At 44.9% G+C, this 25,249-nt stretch overlaps 1 protein-coding gene across 5 annotated transcripts in view; it reads right to left on the reverse strand.

Annotated features, from left to right (window-relative positions):
- CUNH2orf76 (chromosome unknown C2orf76 homolog) overlaps window positions 1–25,249 on the reverse strand; it is a 56,861-nt gene that overhangs the window by 30,736 nt on the left and 876 nt on the right. For 3 of the 5 annotated variants that reach the window (XR_005883705.1, XM_040979121.1, XM_040979122.1), the window contains exons 2-3: window positions 5,266–5,334; window positions 762–906 (exon numbers count right to left, since the gene is read on the reverse strand). Coding sequence is in view for 4 of the 5 variants with exons in the window: in XM_040979121.1 (XP_040835055.1) it covers window positions 762–894 (133 nt within the window). In the remaining variant the exon portion in view is untranslated. Of the gene's footprint in view, window positions 1–761; window positions 907–5,265; window positions 5,489–25,249 lie in introns of those variants that run through there. The other 2 variants (XM_040979124.1, XM_040979123.1) reach the window with 2 other exon arrangements.

Below are 25,249 nucleotides of genomic sequence, written 5' to 3' on the forward strand. Positions count from 1 at the left end.
CTGACAACTTCTTTAGTTATTTACTTACTTACTTATTTTTTACTAAGTCTATGCATTCTTTTCTGGCTGTTCCTTAGTCACATGGCCCCCATCTCTCAGCCAGTTCTCAGTTCCAATACAAGATTCTTCACAAAAGAATTTTTATACTGCTTGGTAATAAAGCAACAGTGCTGGCACAAGCTCCCACTCTCTGCCTTCCTCAGAACACAGATTCTGAGCTAGCTAGACTCAGGTCTCCTGAACGGCAATTCCAAAGGTCCCAAATAGTCCTTTCCCTTCTTGCTGTCTCTAGTTTGAACTGAGCAATGCTATTCAATGAGAAACCCCAGGGGATGCTCCTGGAGGCCTGGGACAGAAACACACCTGGCACTTGACTTGGAGTCCAGATGAGTATCTTTCAAAAACTATTATCTGTAACATTTGTAAGAGATGATGATGATTGGGATAGGCCCTTGACTTAGAGGCTGAGACCCTGCCTGGAGTGCCAGCAGCCCATACTGAAGTGCCTGGGTTCAAGCCCCCACTCTGCTCATGCAGCTGGGCCCCTGCCAATGTGGAAGGTTCCGGAGTGAGTTCCCAGCTCCTGCTTTGGCTGTGGCTGAGCCTGGCCATTCCAGCCATTTGAGGAAAAAGAGAAAAACACTACATGGGAGAGTTTGCTCATTTTCCTTCTCAAATAAATATATTTTTTGAAAGTTGATGTTTATTAATGTCATAGTCAACTTTTTAATACTAATAAACCCAAATGTAACATTGCCTACCTTGCTTTAGGAATACTATAAATTCCTTTACAGTTTGGTCCAAGTTAACCCCATGATACACAACAGGTCTGAAGTTGCGGTGTTCAAATGAACGAATGAGACGGACTGTGATGGTCACTTCTTCTGGAGCCATGTGGAGAAGTCCCTGCAGCAGAAGATGCAAAAACCTGTCTAAATGAGATCATCCCACAATTGTCTACGGGGACCTAGGCCATATTCTGCCCTCAGCTTTCTGCATACTTGCCTTCCCCTCCATGCTATATGACTACCAACAGAACACCCAAGTGGATACTGGGTTCCAGGGCACCCAAAAAGGGACCAAGATTGTGCCTGTCCACTCAGGGATCCTGGATAGTACTGTGAAGGTCTCAGAGGTATGAGTGGTAGAAGGCTTACTTGGCACAGAGGTGCCTCGAGGGCAAGACATGTGGACTAGGAGTGGACTAGGCTTGGCTGGGTGGTAGCACTCAACACTAAGAACCAGAACGGATGAGGATCAATTAGGAAAGGCTACTGTTCCTGCTAGAACAGAGGTGGACTAAGCAGGGCTGGCGTATGAACCCATTTGTGACGCGAGATCTGGCACTAGGAGAGGTTTTGATGGGGGAGCTTGGGAAACTCCTCTGTTGGGACACAGTTCCTGCAGGTGAGTGCAAGAACCAAGAAAGGGGGTAGCCCAGAATAGGCCAGGTAATGGTACCTACAGGCTTACCTTTGGCTCAGGTCTGGAGCAAGACAGGCTGGGCCAGTTCATATCACCCACTGGCAATTCTGAGAAACAGAATGATGTGTGGGTCATGCTGGGTTGGGCCACAATACCAGCCAGTCCACATTAGGGCCAGGACTGGGGACTGTCTTGACTGGCTGAGCTTTTTTCCCCACCAGCATGAGCTGGAACTGGGGAGGGACCAGACTGGGCCAGACTACAGCACCTACTGGCAAATGCAGAGGTGAGGCAGGCCATACCAGACTGCGCCAGAGCACACAACCAGCACACGTGAGACCTAGGGGAGAGCAGGCTAACCCGTTAGAGGGCTGCAGGGAGCTCCCCTGATGGGCTACTATTCCCACTGGTGAGCGTAAGAGCTTTGGATTGGGGGCAGTCCAGGTCGGGCAGGGTTATAACACCTGTTGGCCTGCATTTAAGCTAAATCAAGGACAAACTAGGCTAGGCAGACTGTACATACTAGTACATGCAGAAGTCAAAGTGTGTGGGGGTTGATTGGGCTTTGCCGTAGCATCAGCTGCCAGATGCAAGTAGGGGGAAATTTTGTCAAGCTCAACTACAGTATCACCTAGACAGTGCAAGATTCGGGAGTGGGAATGAGCCCATGAAGAGAATAGTGGGCACCTCCCTCGTGGATTGCCATTCCCACTGGTGAACCCAAGAACCAGGTCTAGGGACAGGCATGGTCAGATAGAGAATGGTACCTGCCGATACATGTGTGGGCTGGATAGTGGGGTTGGTTGGGTTGAACACTGACATATATGAGAGCTGAATGGGATGTGGGACAGACCAGACCAGTGGCAAGCACAGGAATCAGGGTAGAGGGTAGGCGCAGTGGCACTTATTGCGGGTCGCTCCCACTAGGCTACAATTCCCACTAGTTTGTGTGGAGGCTGAGTTTGCGGTGGTCAGGATTGGGCTGGACTACAATACCCATTCATTTGCATAGAGGTCAATGCTGGAAACAACTGACCCAGCAATTACAACTATCAGTGCGCATATAGGCTGATTTGGGCAATGGACTGTGCCAGACCCTGTATTGACAAGCACACACAAGAACCAAGTCTGGGATCACCTCACATAAGGTGTCTTTGGGAATCCCCCCAGTTGAATCACTGGACTCAGAACCTCAACCATGGAGAGAATTGCAGGTTCCAAGGCCTGACCGTGGAGTGCATGTGTCAGACCTGGGCCTCCTCAGTGGCTTAGTTGAAGCAGTGGACAACATATTAGGAAGCACATGGAAGAAATGGCAGTACATTGGAGCCTGCAGAGGATACCTGGTACCATAACAAAAGATGGAGGACAGAACAAGTCAATCAACTACCCCAGCCAAGACTTGGCAGTGAATACCTAGGCAAGTAGAGTCTCTAAGGTGGGCTATGTCAGCCAGGACTCTGGAGAGATTTCATTGTGATTGGAGTGGCAAGATCAGCAACAATACAGAACTGCTGAACTATCAAAATCACTTGAGCAGGACCCTTGGAGCATGCCCCACACTGGGGACCCTGGGATGGCTGGGAGGCTGTGTGTGGCTTCTCCCCTTATTTCTCCCCTCCCCCCAGATACAGGAAGGAAAGAAGAGAATGTGAAAACAATGGTCTCACCCACTTTCCTCTAGCCCTTGATCCTTTACACCCTAATCAAATATGCAAATATTATCAAGATTAAAATATATACAACAAAAAATTTAACTCAACACCCATACTTTGTAATATGTTATAAAAATAATTCCAAAGTTATCTTTTCAGAAAAAAAAATCTGCAAAGTTTCTAAATGTGTTAAAGACACAAGTCTGGTACGATTCTATTTAGTAGTAGCCATTCCAATGCTATTTCCAACTTGGCACGTAACTGCTAACCATGTTATACAGTAACAGTCAGTCCTCGTTACCCCGGGGGACTTGATGGCAGCATCTCCCACAGGTGCCAAAATCCATGATGCTCCAGGCTCTTTATGAAAAGGCACAGTGCTTGCACAGCCTCGCCTAGCTTCACTGTATTTTTTTTTAAAACAGCACATCAAAAATTCCTTGTACTGCAATTTACACATTTGAACCCCAGAATACTTAATTCTGTGCCCTAATTATCAGGCTGAACCAAAACAGACAAAGTTTTCTCTACATTCCTTTCCCACAAGTTACTGTGCATGTCAGTTCTTGGTGATGGATTTCATGCCATTGACTTCAGTTACTAAGATACACGGGAATACTTGAAACTTTCTGCAGCTTCTTCTCTGGGTCAAATTAAAAAGCACTGAAGGAGAGGGAGGTCGTTCAGATACCTTCCAACGACAGATTTCATAAAAATTACTACTGTCACTGCAGGAGGGAGAGGCATCACAACTCATCTCCTCAGTTCCCACAATGATCAGCATGTAAGTCTATCTTAGCATAGAAGAGTTTTCTCTATCTTCTACATGAAATTACAAGAACAGTGTGCAAATAAGGTGTATGCTTAACCTCGCCCTCTGATAATCCGCTTGCATACTAGCATTCTCAGAAGGGTTCCAGCCACAATACAAGCAGGAACTGTATCAACAGCCACACTGTTCCTGACTCACTCTGATCCCCGTTAAGACCCTGGGCCTGGTGCAATGCCTCAATTGGCTAATCCTCCCTCTTCATGCACTGGGATCCTATAAGGGCACTGGATTGCGTCCCAGATGCTACACTTCCCACCCAGTTCCCTAGTTATAGCATGGGAAAGCAGTGGAAGATGGTCCAAAGCCTTGGACCTTGCACCTGCCTGGGAGATCTGGAAGAAGTTCATGGCTCCTGGCATTGGCCATTGTGGTTACCTGAGGAGTATACCAGCAGATGGAAGATCTTTCTCTCTGTCTCTCCTCTCTGCAACTCAGCCTTTCCAACAAAAATAAATACATCTTGAAAAACAAAATCACTCCTTGTGCTCTTGTTTAAGCTCAGAGTATCTGCTCCTGAAGAGGTATCTCAGCTGTACCAGTCTTTCTCTCCATTTAGAGAACAATGTCCTCACTTATGTCTTTCTTCCAGCTGTTGTGGTGTACCTTCCAGTTCAGGAGAAGGGAATATGTTGGCAGGAGTAAGAGTCCAGTTACCAAGGTCCTGGATGAAATAAAAGGCTGAATCCTGAGAACTTCCAAAAGTGGACATGTAGAAAGATTCTGGGTCAAGGCTGGGTTAAGCACTTGTGGTGAGTCCTTAGTAGCCTACTTACAGCTCTTACCTGTTTGGGTATCAGGGAAAAGAGATCTAGACTCTCCAGTTACTCTAAGGTCACCTGAAAAGAAAGATAAATCACCCAGAAAGACCCTGAAAACCCAGTCTCCAAAACATACGGGTAAAATGAACCGACCTAGAGCCAAGTTTAAATCATTTATAATTCCTAATACAGTATAAATGCTATGCAACTTGTTGATAAACTATATGTTTAGGAAATAATAGCAAGTAGAAAAAGTCTACATATATGTATGGATGAGAGTCTCTCTATGGTATTTTCCTGTTTAGTTGAGTCCAGGGCTGCTGAACCCAAGATGCAGGACTAATGCATATGGAGGATCTACCGTAATTCTGAAAAGCCACATGGGATGCTACTAAGTGTAAGGAAAGACAACTACCAAACTACCCTTGTTAGGAACCACAGAAACTCAAAATAACAATGAGATCTCTTATTCATCATATTGACAAAGTCTGATGATATCTGATATTGACAGGGCACAGTACAAGGACCCAGTCAGTGCAATGAGTACCCAAATGGGTACTCTACTTTCAGAGACAATCAGGTAATACACACATACCTTTCAATCCAGCATTTCTTTCATCAGTAGGTACCCTTGGGTATCTCTCACATATGTGTACAAGGACAACTGCAAAAGAACATTAATAGAGTTCATTTAATACACATGCAAAAAAAAAAAAACCTAGAAACAACCAACTGCTTATCAACAAGAAATGAACATGCAAATGATGGCACACTAACACACTGGACTATTACATGCAGAAAAAATGAAGGATCTACAACTGCATACATCAACATGGCTGAATCTCTAAAACACTATGCTAAGTGAAAAAAGTGAGTTGTAGGGGTAAATGTTCGAACTAGGAGTTAAAATGCTGATTATGACACCCTCAGCCTAGTCCACATGGTCCTGATTGAACATCTAGCTCCAGCTCCGGATTCCAGCTTCCTTCTAATACAGATCCTGGGCAGCAATGGTGAAGGTTCAAATAACTGGCTTTCTGCCACCCACGTGGGAGACCTAGTTTGAGTGCCTGGCTTCTCGCTCTGGCCAGGGATAGTACAGGTACATAGGGAGTGGGGAGTGAACCACAGAATGTAAGATAGTACACAAAGTAGCGGTGTGTGTGTGTGTGTGTGTGTGTGTGTGTGTGTGTGTGTGTCTTCTTTACCATACTCTCCCCGCCTCTGTTTCTCAAATATATTCTCAAAATATTTTGAAAGTTTTAGAGCAGAGTCTACTACCATTTGTACAGGTTCACATACACAGCTTTTATTATATCTGGGATAAGATGATTAACTGCCATCTATGAGACAGACATATAATTACGCAGCTGGGAAAGAGTACACAGGAGCTCAGTGGTACCGCTAATGTTCTTATGTTCTAAGCAGGATGTTAGGCAGATGGACTGTGTGAGTCTGTTATTATTCATGCCTTTTGGTATGTTTCAGATAATTCACAACATCTACAAGCCACATTAATTTGCCCTGGAAAGTGGCATAACCAAGGAATATCATACAACTCTTACACTAAATTTGAGAGCATACATGACACATTGCCTATGAAAAGGGCCCAAAGTCTGAATGCTGTTTTAATTACAGCTGGCATACTGTTTGTATTACGTAGTTTTAAGGAACCTGAAGATGGATTATGTCCCTAAAGTAAGGTGAGGATTCTCTTTATAATCTTGTTTAAGGAGCTTAACAAATCCCGTGATAATCTACTTTTTGGTTATTAATATTATTTCTTATTAAGTCTGATTTGCAATGCTTCCCAGAAAATCTGACCCTAGATTCTACCAAATAATAACAGCTCAGCCAACATCTACAAAATTAAACTTTAAAAACATACTGAAATCATTGAAAAAGACTATAGACTATAAAAGAAAGAATATTCTAGAAGCCCTGTATTTTAGAAGTGTTGATAGGTTTGCTAAAGCTAGGGCTACTTCCATCTTTCTCTACTCTCTCTCTCTTTCTCTCTCTCTCTAAGATTTATTTCTTTGTATTGGAAAGGCAGATCATATTTAAGGAGAGAAGGAGAGACAGAAAAGTCTTTATCCACTGATTCACTTCTCAAGAGGCCACAAAGGTCAGAGCTGAATCAATCCAAAGTCAGAAGCTAGGAGCTTCTTCCAGGTCTCCCAGGCAGGTGCAGGGTCCTAGGGCTTTGGGCTGTCCCCCACTGCTTTTGTAGGTCACAAGCAGGGAACTGGATGGGATGTGTGGGATGTGGAACAGTGGGGACACGAATCAGCATCCACATGGGATACTGGCACATCCAAGGCAAGGATTTAACCACCGAGCCATCACATCAGGCCCCCTTCCCCATCCTCTTAACCCCAACCCAAAGACACCCAACTACAGCTTCTACACCCTTCCACCACCCACTTAAACCTACACCTTCACCCATACATGCCATAAGGCCCATAGCATAGACCAAGGCTGCAAAGAGCTGAAAGCTAAACATATTACATTACATGTCAGGTCTCTCTCTCTCTCTCTCTCTCTCTCTCTCTCTATATATATATATATATATATACATATATATATATAATATCCTCTTATAAAATAGTGTTCAGTGAATCTTAGAAATTAACATGTTAAACACTTAAGACAGAGCGCACAGAAGCTCAATTAACAGTGGCTACATGGAGTAAAATAGGTATGAGCATAAACAATGGTCAGTCAAGCAGCAGATAAAAATGATCATTTCCAGGAACAATGGACGATCCAAAGAGGCTGGGCAGGCAGCACAAGCACACCTTAAGAAACTCACCTACATTGGCAAGTCTGGGGGCTGACCCTGTGGCACAGCAGGTAAATCTGTGATCTTGGTACTTCTAGGTTTAAGTCCTGGCTGCCCCACTTCCAATCCAGCTCCTTACTAATGCTCCTGGGAAAGCAGCAGAAGACGGCCCATGTCCTTGGGCCTCTGCACCCACATGAAAGTCTTGGCTGAAGTTCCGACATTCAGTACGGCCTAGCCCTGGCCATTGGGAACATTTTGGGAGTGACCCAGCAGATGGCAGATCTATCTGTCACTCCCTCTTTCGGTGTATTTCTTTCAAATAAATAATTTTTTTTTAAGTGTAGTACTGTTTTCTCACTTCATCAACAACTATCCAAATGTAGATGACATTGAAAGAGTTGACATTGTCAATTTTAAAACTCCAGATTAGTATTAATGTTTACTTTTGGTCAATGTGTTGTCATTTTCTTCAGAAGTGGGCAGTAATTTATGCTCAGTGACTAAACAACAGCAACTTGAGATGGAACCGTGATCCAATTTGCCTGAAGGAGAGTGGCCAGTACAGCTCATTAGCTCACGGAGGCTGACTCTCCCTGAAAACTGCTATTACAGATTATAGAATCTGACATTTCCCCAGCAGGTTTGACCTACTTTAAAAAAAAAAAGAAAGAAAGAAACTAATCAAATTCAAAAGGCATTCCTTAAAGGAAACAACAGAGAAACCAACAAGAATCAACTCAGGGATAAATACATTTAAAATATTCTAGAACATAAAAGATTGAAGTAAATGAAACGAAAGAAGTTTTCAAAATACTTTTTCTCTGCTCTTTTCTTGGGAACAGAGGAACTTTAAATTGTATTATTCCCTAAAATGATTTTATTTATTTTTTATTTGAAAGACAGATTTACACAGAGGAGAGACAGATACCAATCTTCCGTCCACAGGTTCACTCCCTAAATGGCCACAACTAAGCTGACCCAAATCCAAAGCCAGGAGCTTCTTCCCCATCTCTCCCAAGCAAGCACAGAGTCCCAAGGGTTTGAGCTGTCCTTTGCTGCTTTCCCACTCCACAAGCAGAGAGTTGGATGGGAAGTGGTACAACGAGGACACCAGCTGGCACCCATATGGGATGCTGGTGCTTGCAGACAGATTAGCCAACTGAGCCATTGTGTTGATCCAAAAATAAATACATCTTATAAAAAATTATTTATTTTTTTAAGAGGGTTGGAGGAAAGGAAGAAGAGGTGAAAAGAGATGAGGAGAATTGGTGGCTGGGGACGAAGAAAGAAAGTTGCTATTCTTTGTTAGAAAAGTCAGAAGAGAAGAAAGACTGGTGGCACCAATTACTGAAACATTACAAAGTAAGACACCCATGAATAAGCTGGTATGATTTCCACAATTTTTCAAACTACAGTAATAAAAATGTTCATGGAAAATCAAGTTACAGCAATTTAAACTGTGCTATTGGTATGGAGTGAACAGACAAATCCATAATGACAAACTCAGATTTCCCTAGTCCTTAAGAAAACAAGCCATCCATGGAACAAAATAAAATCAGAGAGAGGCAACAACAAGAAGAGATGGACCTATTTTTTAGAATCTTAAAGTAAAAAAAGAAATGCTCTAAGCACAAAGAAAGCAGTAATCAACAAATAAAATGTCAGAACAAGCCAATATCCTAATGGAAATGAGGGTAAAGATAATTAATGAGCAAGTGGCCAAACTTTTTAAAAATCAATGTCAAAAGATCCACTTTACTTAAAATTAAACAACTGCAATAGAAAAAATATAATATCAAGTTTGCCATCAATTTGTAACATGGAAAAAAAAATGAGCAAACCTGTTTTGCCGAGGATATAAAAAAATAGTATTTTTATAGGTTATTGATAAATACACAGAATATTTTTATTGGAAAGGCAGATTTACAAACAGAAGAAGAGACAGAGACAAAGATTTTTATCTGCTGGTTCACTCCCCAAGTGGCCCCAACAGCCGGAGCTGAATCTATCCAAAGCCAGGAGCTTCTTCCAGGTCTCCTACACAGGTGAAGGGTCCCCAGGCTTTGGGCCATCCTGTAATGCTTTCCTTGGCCACAGGCTGGGAGCTTGATGGGAAATGGAACAGCCAGGATTTAAACCAGCACCCATATGGGATCCCGGCATTTGCAAGGTGAAGAGTTTGCCACTGATTCATTGCACCAGACCCCTATAATGTCTTTTAAAAAGCTAGTTAAGGACAGGCCTTGGCCCTCCAGGTTAGCGTTCCATACCTAGATCTGGCTCCCGGCCCCAGCTTACTGCTAACACAGATCTTGGGAGGCATCGGAAATGGCCCATCCACATGAAAGACCTGGACTGAGTTTGCAGCTCCTAACTTCCTCCTGGCCCAGTTCTGGCCACTGTGGGTATGCGGGGAGTAAACAAGAGGATGGATGCTGTCTTTCTTTCTCTCTGCTCTCTACCTCTATTCATCTCTTCTTCCCTCCCTTCTACCCTCTCAAGTAAATAAATAAAGAAAATATTAATACAATTAATTGGGTTCCCTAAAAATTGCTTTACCAAAGAGGAGATGGAAATGAGACTACTCAAATATGTTATCCTTCCTTTCTTGTTCAGACCATCCTGAGGGCTGGGTGTCAGGATGGGTGTTAAACATCTCCCAAAGGCCCACATGTGAAGGGTCTGCTCCCCAAAGTTCTATGTTAATGGCATTAAGGTGGCAGAAGCTTGCTGCAGTTACAGTGTCTGAAGGTGGGGCTTTTAGGAGTCTGAATTAGCCTGGGCAGTTAGAAATGTAATCATGGTTAAATCCTGGAGGCTGCCTTAGACACCACCTGGGGTCGGATAATACACATGATGCCCGGTGCCAGCTCAGGACTCTGCCCACAGGGACACCACCACCAGAGACCAGGCCAACAGCCAATGCACCTGACAACGAACCTTTGGGCCGTGAGCCAAGATAAACCACTTTCCTTTTAAGTGGCTTCTCTCAGGGATTTTTTTAAAAAAAAAACTAGTTCTGTTTATTTACTCATCTATCTATCCATCCAGCAAGCTAGCCAGCTCCCACATGGGTGACTGGGGCCCAAGCACTTAGGCCATTATTCGCTGTTCTCCCAGGCAGATTAGCAGAAAGCTGAATTGGAAGCAGTGCGGTTGAGAACCGAACTGGCACTCCCAAATGGGATGCCAGTGTCACAAGCTCTGGCTTAACTCACTGCACCACAATGGCAGCCCCTGTCTCAGAGTATTTTGTTTTAGTAACAAAAAGCTGACCACAACAGTCTGCATTGTGAGATTATTAAACCGCTAGGAAGAACAGCACTTTGTAGAAGAACTATCACTAAAAAGTACTGACAGAATGACTGGATTTATAAACTGTCATTGTCTGGCTTGGTCTCCCTGCTTCCCAAATCAAATAGCGGTCCTTTACACACCTGTCAGAATGGCTAGAAGAAAGCACAATGAGAACCCTAACTGTTGGGGAGAAGGCAGAGAAGTTAGAGCTCCCATGCACTGCTGGTGGGAATGTAAAATGGAAATGACCATGATAAACATGTTTACCATATAACCCAGCGGCTGCATTTTGTACATTAATGACAGAAAAATGAAAACTTGAAGCAACCCAAATACCCATCAAAAGATGAGTGGCCAAACTGCTATATTCATTTCACGAAACCTACTCAGTAATAAAGAGGAATAAAGTACTGATGCCTAAACAATCTGGAAGGAGAATTAAGCTCAGTGGAGGGGGGAGAAGCCATACTCAGAGTTGTACACTGCCTCTAATTCCATGATCATTTTTTTGTAATGACAAAATTACAGAAACAGGGAGCCAGCACTGTTGACTCAGCAGGGAGGGGACAGGCTGAAGCCAGGTACCCAGAATTTCATCCAGGCCTCTCCTGGGGGTGGTCAGAACCTAAGTACCAGAACCATCACCTGCTGCCTGCCACACCAAGGTGGGTATTAGCTGGGTGCTGGGTTAGAAGCAGAGAACCAGGGGCGCAAACCAGGCACTGTGATATGGGATGTAGGCATGCCAAGCAGTGACTTTACAACAAAGTACCCGTGTGTGTGTGTGTGTGTGTGTGTGTGTGTGTGTGTGTGTGCGCGCGCATGCCTGAATGCTCTGTATAATTCTATGCAGTTCTATTCTATGCAGATAAAGACGGGTAACACCACAGGCAAAAATCAGAACACTTCTATCAAAAGAGAGACAGATGCACATAGATCTTCCATCTGCTGGTTCACTTCCCAAATAGCCACAACAGCCAGGCCAGGCCAGGCCAGACATCAGGAACTCCAACCTGATCTCCCACTCGGGTGACAGAATCCCAACACTCGAGCCATCACCTGCTGCCTCCTTTGGCACATTCATAGCAAGCTGAATCAGAAGCAGAGGCGGAATAGGATCCCAGGCACTCCAACATGGGATATAAACACCCCAAGTGGAGGCCACAACAGTCATCCCTATCGTCCCTTTCTTAAAATCCTGAGGAAATGAATACATGAGCACCACAATATAACTGTTTTTTGCTTTCAAATACCCTGGAAGAGGAAAAACAGTTGTATGAAACATAATGTTTCATACACAAATGAAAACAACAATAGTAGAATGCTATTAAAACTGTTAAAATATGAAGCATCATTTAAGGGCACAAAAATATACATTTAAGGAAGGTTTTCTGTCATTAAAGTATTTCTTTTTCTCAGAAACGTTTTATTTATTGGAAAGGCAGAATGGCAGAGACAGAGTGAGACTGATCTTGCAGCTGCAGGTTCACTCCCTAAATAGTTACAAAATGCAGGCCCAGGCCGGGATGAAGCCAGGGCTCCCATGTGGGTGGCAGAGGTCCCAGCACTAATGCCGTCACACACGGCTGCCTAGGCACATTAGCAAGGAACTAGAATGGAAGCAGAACAGCCAGGGCTCAAACTTCCATACAGAACGAGTTGTGCCACAACACCCACCCCTCACCGAAGCATTGCTTAACCGACAAAACTGGACTCCATCTACGTGCCTGTCGGTGAAAACTGGCTGTGTAAATTACGTCCCAGCACACACCCTACAGTCACTGAAGCACGATACAGATCTCTGGATATCAACTTCAAAAGCCAGCTGGGACTTATTCGTGGACAGAAAGACAGGCTGGACATCCACAGGTGTACTGTGTCTCCATACTTCGTCATGCAGATACTTTAAGGACACGCACACACACCGAGACACTGACGACAGCATCCACCACAGTGGCAGCCACCCTCACCAGAGTGAGCCCACGTGGCTGCCACGAGCAGCAGAAGCCCAAGCAGTGGCCACTTGTCTTACAGTTTCTATTAACTGGTTGATGCCTTAATACTGACCATGAGCTTTTTCGGGTGGCTATTTTTCTGGCGTATTTATATCTGCTCCTTGCTGATGTATATCTCACGTATCAACAGCAAGTTTTACTTCACAAGCTCAGCTATTCCCATTTCTTTTAAGAAAGCCAAGATAACTGGAAAGCAGACGAGAGAGAACTGACTCAACACTGGAGAAGACAGGGAGTGAGGGGGCGCTAAACCACGGAGCCACCCTCCTGGTAAATGCCAAGGGAATCAATCACTCCAGAAGGCAGTCGGCAGCCACAGGCGGCAGAGGCACATCACAAGCCCAGACAGAGTCTAAACTTGCCCAAGTAACACTCTGTGCCTTTCACACTGGGCACCTCCTTGCGTCTCTGGGGCATTTATCAGCAGCACTATCTACCCTCCCAGCCCTGCGGTGACAGCTCCCACAGCTGCTGTCAAGCTTCCGCCGCGCCCGTCCAGCCCCAGCTTCCCTCCAAACCCCCTCACCGCCTTCAGCAGGACTCCTCCAAGGCCGTCCCTCCGCTCCCTACCCAGTATCCCTCTTTCTGCCGCAACACCTGCACTTTAAGGGGTCTGGCCTGCAGGCTCCCTGAGGGGCAGAACGAATAAGCAGATGGAAGAGAGCCAGAATTCTTCCTTTTCCTAAGCAGGTACTGACAGCGATTCTGCACCAATCACACAGGGACCAAGACAATGTATGAGACCTGGGGGCGGGGGGGAAGACCTTATTTCTTCAGAATACAGAAATGCTTTAAAAATGGAAATTCACACACAGTGAAGTATGGATACAGCAGTATGTTTCAGCAGCAGTCAGTTCACTCTATAATTCCATACGCGTCTGATTCAGCATGGGACACGCCGCATGTTAAATACATTTCATGATGCAGGGTGAGGCTTCTTTGTGGGAGTACCTTAGGATCCTCCTCCAGAGGTCTGCAAACCTCCCTACCTCAAAAAACCTGTTCTGGCCAGGACCTGACCCAGCAGGTTTGGAACAATGAAGCAAAATTGATGATCCACAAAAACAGAACTCTTACCAAGAAACAGAGATACATCCCCATGGGAACTCCCCTGGGGAGCTCTCACTTCCCTGGCTAGGCACACTGGGAGGCTGGGCCAGAAACCCCTCATCCTATAGGTGAAGGGCAATTTTGGGGTTCGCGTTCCATCATGGCAGCTGGGCCAGCTGGCTTGTGGGGCAGTGTCCAGACCTGTCACTCAGAGGGACCTTCAGCCTGTGGAAATCCAACCCAGCTGCTCTGATCCCCACACTGACTCCTCTTCCCAGGCAGGGATCCAAGCCAAGGATACGACCCAGCAGGGGTGGGCACGGCATGGCAAATCCCAGGGCCGGGCTTGCCAGCAGGCAGAACATACATCCTCCCCCAAACGCCTGACTTGACACTGATCTCTATCAGCTACAACACCACGCAGGAGCTACAATCACTTCTGGTTACTAGCACCTAACAAGCCAGCTGCAATCGCTGAACAGGCAAATCCACACAGCCCCCCTGCTGGGAGAAAAGGTGGGGGAGGCAGGCTCCCAGGAGCCCCTCTGCTCCCAACCTTTTCATCCCACCATCAGGCAATCCACACCAGAGAGAGAGAGAGAGAGAGAGTGTGTGTGTGTGTGTGTGTGTGTGTGTGTGTGTGTGTGTGTGTGTGTGTGTGTGTGTGTGCGCGCGCGCGCTGTTGCTGGCCCCTCAACACTGACGGTCAATGCCAACAGGAAGTACGTCACTTCAGCCTAAACAAAGCTTACCAAGTGTTTTCCCAGAAAGGCACATCACAGCCTTCCTATGTACAGGAGCATCAGACAACTCCTCAGCACTACACCTGGGGGACACTTTCTACAATTCTTTCTTTATTTCAAGATTTAATCATCTGAAAGGTAGAGTTGTAGAGAGATGGAGGGGAGGAGGAGAGGGAGAAAAGGAGAAAATCTTCCATCCACTGACTGACTTCCCACATAGCTGCAATGGCTGGAGTTGGTCCAGGTATAGGAGCCTGGAACTTCATTCTGGACTTCTACTTAAAACAATTATGTCAATAAAAAGAAAATTTTAAACATAGACTCTTCTTTTATATGAAAAATAAATCAGCATAGATGACCAAGGATAAAAGCTAAAAAGAGTTTTTCATAAGGATGAAAAACTTACACTCAATTCATATTTAAGACCGAGTAAAAGGAGACAGTGCTGTGGCATAAGCTGCCAACAGCATTAAGCTGTCACTTGCGATGCTGGTATCCCCTAGCATCCCACACAGGCACCAGTCAAATCCCAGATGCTCTACTTTCAATCCAACTCCCTGTTGATGACGGAAGTCCGAGCTACAAGCAGACCAGACTGATTCCAATCCTGCAGCCCCTTGCCAGCATGGACACACTAAACAAAGCACGTCAAAAGTCCTGCCTGACAAATATTTGCCAACGGACAAAAGGATTTAGGTTTCAAAAGGGAAGAGTTAGAAAGGGATCCATTTATCTGCCCTGCCTTCACAGTAGCAAATATCCCTGGACTGCAAGACTTGGTCTCCCTAATTCTAGCAACCCCTCTGTTCGCTCAGACTCCTTTTATTACTTAAATAAAACTTCACTCCTTCTACTCTCACTGTCGTATCCAGTCTCGTAAACTGCCATCAACACCAGACTCACTGTACCAGTTTTCCAGTAAAATGAGGAAATGGGAAATGGGCCTGGGAAAACTGCAGAGAACAGCCCAAATCCATGGGCCCTGAACCCACAGGGAGACCAGATGAAGCTCCTGGCTTCAGCCTGGCCCAGCTCTGGGTGCTGTTGTTAATTGAGGGAGAGAATCAGTGAATAGAAGCTTGATATTTTCTCTCTCTCTCTCTCTTTCCCCCTTGAAACTCTGCCTTCCAAATAAATTACATAAATCTTTCTTGAAAAGCTGACTAAAGGTAAAAATGTTAATTTTAATCTACTCTGGTTTACTTCAAAAGTACAATTATTTTTAAATTGTTAGATGAAGAGTGAAATTTCTCTAAAAATAGAGCTCAGTAATAAATACCAAAAACTGGGCCCAGCGCGGTGGCGCAAGTGGTTAAAGGTCCTCGCCTTGCACCCCCGGGATCCCATATGGGCGCCGGTTCTAATCCCGGCAGCCCCGCTTCCCTTCCAGCTCCCTGCCTGTGGCCTGGGAAAGCAGTCGAGGACGGCCCAAAGCTTTGGGACCCTGCACCCGCGTGGGAGACCCGGAAGAGGCTCCTGGCTTCGGATCGGCATAGCATCGGCCCGTTGCGCTCACTTGGGGAGTGAATCATCGGACGGAAGATCTTCCTCTCTGTCTCTCCTCTCTGTATATCCGCCTTTCCAATGAAAAAATAATAAAAATAAATCTTTAAAAAAAAAATAAATACCAAAAACTGATCATTGTAATAAAAAGAGAGGGGAAAGCAGGAAAAAAAAAAACCTTTAAATTTCTTCAAAAGTATATTCTTAAAAACAAAAGAGCAGCTGGCACTCCATGTGGGCACTGGTTCTAGCCTCAGCTGTTCCATTTCTGATCCAGTTCCCTGCTAAAGTGCCTGAGAAAGTAGATGATGACCAAGTCCTTGGGCCGCTGTACCCACATGGGAGGCCTGGATGGAGTTATAGGCTCCAGACCCAGCCCTGCTGTTCCAACTGTTTGGAAAGTGAATCAATGGATAAAAGATTCATCCCTCTGTCTGGTCTCTCCCTCTTCCTCTCCTCCTCTCACTCTCTCTCCCACACCCTCTCTAAATGATGAAATCACAATAATCAAAAGACAGAGGGATCGGCACACTGGATTAATAAAAACACAACCCAGGGGCTGGTGCAATTGCATAATTGGCTAATCTTCTGCCTGAAAGTACCAGCATCTCATACAGGTGCTGGTACATGCCCCAGCTGTTCCAGTTCCCATCCAGCTCCCTGACTGTGACCTGGGAACAAGTGGAGGATGGCCCAAATGCTTGGATCCCTGCATTCATGTGGGAGACCTGGAAGAAGCTCCTGGCTCCTGGCTTTGATCAGCTCAGCTCTGACCACTGCAACCATTTGGAGAGTGAACCAGTGGATGGATGATTCTCCTCTCACTCTCTCTCTGTAAATCTGCCTTTCCAATAAAAATCAATAAATCTTTAAGAAAGAAAGAAAGAGAGAAAGAAAGAAAGAAAGAAAGAAAGAAAGAAAGAAAGAAAGAAAGAAAGAAAGAAAGAAAGAAAGAAAGAAAGAAAGAAAGAAAGAGAGAAAGAGAGAAAGAAAGAAAGAAAAGAAACCCCGACCATACAAGAACAATTCCAAAAGTTCACAGAAAAATTAAAGAAGTGCATTTCATTGCAAAAATACCTGAAATCCATGTATTGCTCTTCCACAGTACACAAGGACTCACAGTGCATGTGGATTTTAATTTTCTTATTCCAAAATAAACCTCTCTTCTTTTTCAATCTCATTTCCCACCAACTCTGATGTTGCCTCATATACTATAATACTAGAAGCTTCATCTCAAAGAACAATCTAGGCAACAAGGGGGAAAGTCGAGGCATTGAGGGAAAATGTAGCTCAATAAGAAAGCAGGAGAATGAACAGCAGGAAGACAAGCACTTCCTACACACGTGCACCACAGCACTGTTCACAGCAGCCCACGAGTGAACAGCTCAGTGCCCACAAACAGGAATCAACAAGAGCAGTACCTCCCTGTGAAGCAACAGAAAGTAAAAGAAAATGAACACAACACCGACCAGTGCCACAACACAAACAGACCTCAGACATTATGGCAGGTGAAGAAGCCAAGGACGGATGGTCACGTACTGCATGACTCTACTTCCAAGAAGTTTCAGGGCAGGCAAATCCATACAGACCAAAAAAAAAAAAAACCAACTAGCAGGTGCAGGGACTGAGGAGAGCCCAGAGACAAGGGCTTCACCATTACAGGGTTTCCCTTTGGAGGATAAGCATGTATTGAATCAGACAGAAGAGCCAGCTGCCAGACACTCTAAATATAATAAATGCTACGAAATTAACCAGACATTTGGAAATGGTTAACGGTTGGTATTGCGATATTTCAGTCTTATCTCATTAAAAAACAAAAACGTAAAGAGTGGTTCCGTAAACATCACATAACAAACATTTTAGGCCAAGGAGATGACCAGTCAGACATTCTATATTATCAATACAATTGGTTTGTGCACATGACACAGCAATCCTAATGTGTGCACATGTGTCACAGCAATAAAACGTAAAAAAGTAGAAATTGACAGAATTCAAAAGGGAAATAGGTAAATCCACAATAAGTGACAAAATACCAAGGAAGACAAGCAGTAGGCCACAGAACTCAACGCCCAACGAAGCCAGCAGCTATAACTGACATTGGTGGAACGTCACCAGTAACAGCAGAACGCACACTCTTTCTAGGGCCCACAGAAAGCACACCAAGAAGACCATACCCCGGGTCACAGGAACAAAAGCCTGCCAGATTTAAACAAGTGATAGCATCCAGTGTGTTCTCAGATCACAATCAAAACCAAAACCAGAAAGAGCTCAGAAAGTCTCCAAACACTTAGGAACTAAGCAACAGGCAGCTAAACAAGCCCTGGACAAGCAGGAAGCTTCAGAGGAACTTTACAAGCACACTTGGCTAACAGAAAATGAAAACACAAAGCAACAAACTTTGTGCCCCATCCTTGAAGTTCAGCTAGGAGAAAATTTCAAGTTAGCTATTACGTCAGAAAAAAAAAAAAAAACGAAAGATTAACAGCAACACAAAAACACAAGGGAAAAACAGAACCAATTCAAGCAGAAATAAAATCAAAAACAAATGCATCCTTCTCAACTATGTAAACATCATTAAAATTTTTTAAATAAATAAAAGGAAAAAAAGAAAATTAAAACCAAAAAGAAATCAATGAAAAGACAGCTGATTATTTGAAAAAAAAAAAGTTTTACAACACTAATAAATCTTAAGCAACAGTGGGAGAGAGGGGACAGAAATGAAACAGCAGCAACCTTAGAGACGGCCCACCCGTTAGGGGAGGAACCAGGAAGAACAAATTCACAAATATAAGTTGTACAACCCAGCTGAAACTGACCAGGCCCTCCCTCATAAACTCAAACAGCATTATAGCTATTCTGACTGCTAATGACACTCAATTTGCAATATTAAAATTCCCCCAAAAGGTAATCTCAAAGCACAGAAAATGTCACTACAGAATTACAGAAAACCCTTGAAGAATTAACACCAATTCTACATGCATGATCCCTTCCAGGAAAAAGAAAAAGGGGACATTTTCTAATTCATTTTGTAAAACTATTATTTCCACAATTCCAAAGACTACAGGCCATAATCCTTATGGACACTGACATAAAAATCCTTTGAAGTGTTTACAAATTAGCAGTATATAAATTTTGGACTCCATGTATAATTCCTCCATAACAATTGGCAATATACAGGGTCCAAATTCCTTGCCTTGCACACAACAGGATCCCATATGGGTACCAGTTCTAATTCCAGCCCTACTTCCCATCCAGCTAACTGCTTGGGGCCTGGGAAAGCAGTGGAGGACGGCTCAAAGCCCTGGGACCCTGCACCCACGTGGGAGACCCAGAAGAAACGCCTGGCTCCTGGCTTCAGATCAGCTCAGCTCCAGCCATTGAGGCCACTTGGAGAGTAAATCAGCAGACAGAAAATCTTCTCTATCTCTTCTCCTCTCCATATATCTGCCTTTCCAATAAAAATAAATAAATCTTTTTAAAAAAGAAAGAAATTGGCAATACTTAAAACTAAATATACAGGGTCCGGCAGCGTGGCCTAGCGGCTAAAGTCCTCGTTTTGAACACGCCAGGATCCCATATGGGCGACGGTTCTAATCCCGGCAGCTCCACTTCCCATCCAGCTCCCTGCTTGTGGCCTGGGAAAGCAGTCGAGGACTGCCCAAAGCTTTGGAACCCTGCACCTATGTGGGAGACCCAGAAGAAGTTCCTGGATCCTGGCTTCAGATCGGCACAGCATCGCCATTGCAGTCACTTGGGGAGTGAGTCATCGGACAGAAGATCTTCCTCTCTGTCTCTCCTCCTCTCTGTATATCTGACTTTCCAATAAATAAATAAAATCTTTATAAAAAGAAAAACTAAATATACATTATGACCAAATGAGTTTTTCCCCCAGGGAAAGCAAGATAAACTAAGTTCAATACTGGAAAATTAATCAATGTAATCCACGATAAAATCACTTTATCTTATCAGTTGATAGAAAAATCAACATGCATTCATGATAAGGACTCTCAGAAGGGAAAAAATAAAAAGGCAAGGGAAAAGGTAACTTGCTCAACTTGACATACAGCATGTCCCAAACCAAGCGAAAACTCCCATTTGAGTACAGGCTTGCGTCCTGGCTGTTCTACCTCAGATCTAGCTCTCTGTTGAGGCTCCCGGGAAAGAGGGGAAGAGGGCCCAGTGCTAAGGCCTCTGACACTCCATGCAAAACCTGGATGGAGTTCCAGGCTCCTAGATTCGCCACGTGGGGAATGAACCAGTGGATGAAAATTCTTCTCTCTCCCCAACCCTTGACTCTGCCTTGCTAATAAATGAATAAACACATAACAGTGAAAGACTTTTTTTTTTCACTTAAGAGCAAGGCAAGGCTATGTGCCCTGACCACTTTATCCAACATAACGATCAAAGTTCCAGGCAGTGCAAGAAAGCAAGAAAAGGAAATAAAGAGGTCACAAAAAGATACAAAAGTCCTTCAAATAATCTGTTTCTTAAATGTTATAAGCTGCATTCTTTTATTCCTAAACACATAAAATTGCAGAAATAAAGAAGAAATTGTCACCAGGGACAGGGCTGAGGAGAGCAGAGAGGGACAGGAGTGAAGCGGCTGCTACAATAGGGGAGATTTTGTCAATGTTGTCTCAACTCAACTCTATCAGTATAGATGGACTGCGTTATGTATTAGGTGTGCTTTAATAACATGTTATTACTGGGAGAAACTGAATAAGGGTTCTCTCTTGATTTTTTCAACTGCATGCACATCTACAATTATCTCCAAGTAAACATGAGGGGTTTTTGTAGGTGCCACTGCCCTCCAAAGGAATTATCAAAGCATCTGTCACCGCATGTTAATATTTCCAATTTTCTCGCTGACAGGTGACAGAAGGGCTCAAGAAGAAAACCCACCTGTAGCGACCTAATTCCAACGTGTTTAACAAGGACACTTGTCATAGGCAACTCGCTGCCAAGGAAACAAAGACACAGATGACAGTGCTGACTGAGAAGATAACAGGTATCTCTAGTGAAACTGAACAAGAATTAAGGCACTGGGCTTTATTCTTCATCAGATGCCTCATTATCCCTATTCCCAGAGCCTATTTCTAATCAGCACAGGCACCACCTGACCCACACTATGACAAACCCAGGACACTTCCCTACCCCTTACTCCCTGCCACCCATCTGGGTCCCAGAGTGCCCAGCCTGTCACCTTAGCTAGGCAGATACAGGAAGGTATAAAAAGAAAGAAAACGGGACCTGGCATGGTGGCCTAGCGGCTAAAGTCCTCACCTTGAACCTGCCGGGATTCCATATGGGTCCTGGTTCTAATCTCGGTGGCCCCACTTTCCATCCAGTTCCCTGCCTATAGCCTGGGAAAGCAATCAAGGACGGACGGCCCAATGCCTTGGGACCCTGTACCCACGTGGGAGACCTGGAGGAAGTTCCTAGCTCCTGGCTTCTGATCGGCGCAGCATTAGCCACTGCAGTCACTTGGGGAGTGAAAACATCAGATGGAAGATCTTCCTCTCTGTCTCTTCTCCTCTCTGTCAGTCTGACTTTGCAATAAAAATAAACAAATCTTAAAAAAAAAAAAAAAAGAAAGAAAATGACACAGATGTAGTCCACACAGGGCCCCCACTCTTCTCTTCCAGGCACCTTCTTGCAATTGATCTTTTACTATGGGCTCCCTAAGAGGACAGGTCAGGAGCTTGCCAAGCCCTCCAGCTGTCAGGCCTCCTCTCTCCATAGATGGGAGCAAAGCCTCTTGCTTGCCCGGGCCCTCCCTAACAAAACAACACCCCTCCTGCCCCCACTGGGGCCCCAGATTTGCCAAGTGCCCCCTTTCCAGGTTCAAAGGCTCCCAGCTATGCAGTCCCACTCCAAGAAACTGTTACCATAACCCTTACCTTCTAGCAAAATTCTCCCGGAACTGTAGCTCATTTTGTAAGGATTGGGTTACTTGTATAAATTAAAGGTTCTGTTTTACGCTGAGGAACCAAATACTGAACTCCTTTTCACGCCCACTGACAAGAAGGGCTTTCAACCTGTTTTTGTTATCTTGTATCTTGCCAGGCTAGCTCTCAACAAGGAGTCAGCAAGGGGGGCCCTGGAGACTAACAGTGGTGTCCCAGGGATGTGAGGACAAGCTGAAACAACGGCCTACTGTTTGGCAAGGTTGGTCTCTGACAAATTGGCGGCTCAGGTTGGCTGACAGAAGTTCCCTAACTTCTCTCCACTCCCTGAGGGCCCGTTTCCAACGCCAAGAGTGGTTCAGAGCTCGGAGGCCCTGGCACCTCGGTCCACCTGCATTAAGTCCATGGCTTGGTTCTTTCCTAACAAATTTAGTTCATCTCCAAGCTCATGGCCAATCACAAGGAAAAACTCTTCATGGAGAGAAAAGTGCTTTTTTTCAAGCAACAAGCATTCGCTAAATGTTTGAGAAATCCCTGCACAGAGCTTAAGCAGTGGCCACTACACAGTGACCCCTATTCTCTCTGCTTTAAGCAGGTGAGGGGACTCAACACAGCAACCTGACAATAATTCTAAATAAAAGAATGACAAGGTGTGACAGAGGCTAACTAGGACGTACAGAGACAAGGATCTTCAAATTTCTCAGGATTATGAAATGGATGACTATACTAGAAAAAGCCTATACAACCTACTGAGCCCAAGCAAACCTTAGCATCAATTCTCTTAGTTTTTTTCTTTTATTGAAAACTCAGATATACAGAGAGGAGGAGAGACAGAGAGGAAATACTAATTTTGGAAATGTAATTTATATGAGTGAGATTGACATGCTGGGATTTAATTATTGTCTACCACTTTTGTCTTTACCCCCAAAGAACAATAGGTTACCTTTTTATTTTTTTTTTTCTACTTGCTGCATGTTGATATCTCTACCTAATAGACTGTGAAGGCTATGATTGCAAAGTGAAAGGAAATATACCACTAAAAAGATTAAGGGGGGAAATAAGGCAGGAGGAGAGTGGGTGGGGAATTCGGGCAGGAGGGAGGGTACAGGAGGATGGACCGCTATGCTCCTAAACGTGTGTGGTGAAATGTTCACTTCATACAAAAAGAAACCATGTATCAGTAAATGTTGTCGTAAGAAACTACCTGACAACAAAATACACATCTTTGACCCTTCTCTATGAACTTTTAAAAAATGAGTTGAATTTTAAAAAAAAAACAAACTCATGAAACTGTAGCTGCCAGTTTGCTACCATTTCTCTATGTCAACAACAAAATGCCATCCCAACTCCCCGGGGCAGAGGTGCCAAGAGGAATACTCAGGACACATGTTCATACCAAAAACAGCCACTAAGAAGTGAGGCAACGGAGCAGAAAGTAGGTCAAAGAGCACATCTTTGGCTATTTTGAAATCTGGCCAGGGGGCAGGTCCTGTAGCAAAGAATTACACTCTCTCCTTTGCAAGATCATTCAGCGTCCAGGCTCAAGGGTTAGGAGACCTGTGTGCCACGTCACAATGCCCAAGAGCTACCCATGTCCTGGCTCCAGCTTCTTGCTCCTGCCAGCCAGTGGTGATGGCTCAAGAAAAGGGGACCCTGTCACCCAGGTGGGAGACCTGGGCTGCACGCTGGGCTCATGGCCAGGGCTACGGTGGAACATCCAGCGAGTGAACCAGCACACATTTCTTTATCTTTCCAATTTAAAAAAAAAAAAATTAAGCCTACCAACTTTGTAACCTTTAGAAATTCCGTACAAGGCCACTATGTGGGAAAAGTTTTTAGCAACGTTTTAGCTTGTTGGATTCCAACAGTTGACAGACCAACTCTAAAACAAAACTACTCCTAGACTGAAGACTCTAGATGCATGAAGTATTAAATACACTTCCCTATTAAGTACCTCCTCCAGGCTTTCCACCTCAGCAGCCACAGCTGGGAAGTGTGGGGTGAAGGTGGGCACTGAACAGGGGCATCCCTCTTGCCACACGCTAGGAAGTAGAGAGGACAGGAACAGGGACGTTCCCTTGGTCTCCCTCCATTTACCAACTCCTCTGGCCTCTTAAGCACCACTCTGACTCTTCCATCCACCTGGGCAGCTGCTCGTTTCCATGGAGATCAGCCTGTGGAGGCACCATTAAGACTCCCCTTCCCCTCATATCACTTCAAGTCCATGACAGTGACACCCCCGAGCCAGACCTGCAGCAGCCCGCCAGCCTCCCAGCCCCGAAAGGTCCAGCCACCTGTCTTCGCATCTTTTTCCGCCTTATTCCTGGATTTCAACTTTACACACCTCTCTAACACAATGCCCCCTCCCCTTCTCAAGGGACCAGGTCACTCACCCACAGTACCTATTCCACAGTTAAAACTATAAATGGCCAACTCCTTTTCTCTGTATCTCCTTAAGATTTATTTATTTTTTATTGGAAAGACAGAGATAGAGAGAGGAGGAGAGACAGAGAGGAAGATCTTCCAACTGATGATTTCACTCCCTAAGTGACTACAATGGCTGGTGCTGTGCCGATCAGAAGCCAGGAGCCAGGAACTTCTTCCAGGTCTCCCACGTGGCTGCAAGGTCCCAAGGCTTTGAGCCATCCTTGATTGCTTTCCCAGGCCACAAGCAGGGAGCTGGATGGGAAATGGGGCCACCGGGATTAGAACCAGGACCCATATGGGATCCCGGCAGGTTCAAGGTGAGGACTTTAACCACTATGCTAGCACACCAGAACCAAAACAGCCAATTCTTATGGCCCCTAAAAACAATGACTGCAAGGAGGGGATGGCATTGTGCCACCAAGGGTTAAGCCACAGTCCACAATGCCAGTTTTTCATATGAACTTCAGGAGTCCTGCCTGCTCTACTTCTGATCCAACCCCACAATAAAGCAGAGGAAAAAGGCCCAAGTGCTTCAGCCCCCGACACCCACATGGGACATCCCCATGAAGTGCCCAGCCTGGCTTGGTGGGTCCCAGACTATTTGGCTATTTGGAGAGTCAATCAATAGATGGGAGACTTCTTGCACTCTCTATAACTGCTTTTCAAGTCAACACATGTATATTTGTAAGAACCATGTGTTGGGCTGAGCAGGCTAATCTTCCACCTTCAGTGGCAGCATCCCTGATGGGTGCCGGTTCATGTCCTGAAAGCTCCACTTCCAATCCAGCTCCTTGCCTGTGGCCTGGAAAAGCGGCAGAGTGCCTCAAGTTCTTAGAACCCTGCAATCATG

This window comes from Ochotona curzoniae, unplaced genomic scaffold (assembly GCF_017591425.1).
Source record: "Ochotona curzoniae isolate NIBS_2020 unplaced genomic scaffold, NIBS_Ocur_1.0 contig_3037, whole genome shotgun sequence".
In the NCBI taxonomy this organism is placed as follows: domain Eukaryota; kingdom Metazoa; phylum Chordata; class Mammalia; order Lagomorpha; family Ochotonidae; genus Ochotona; species Ochotona curzoniae.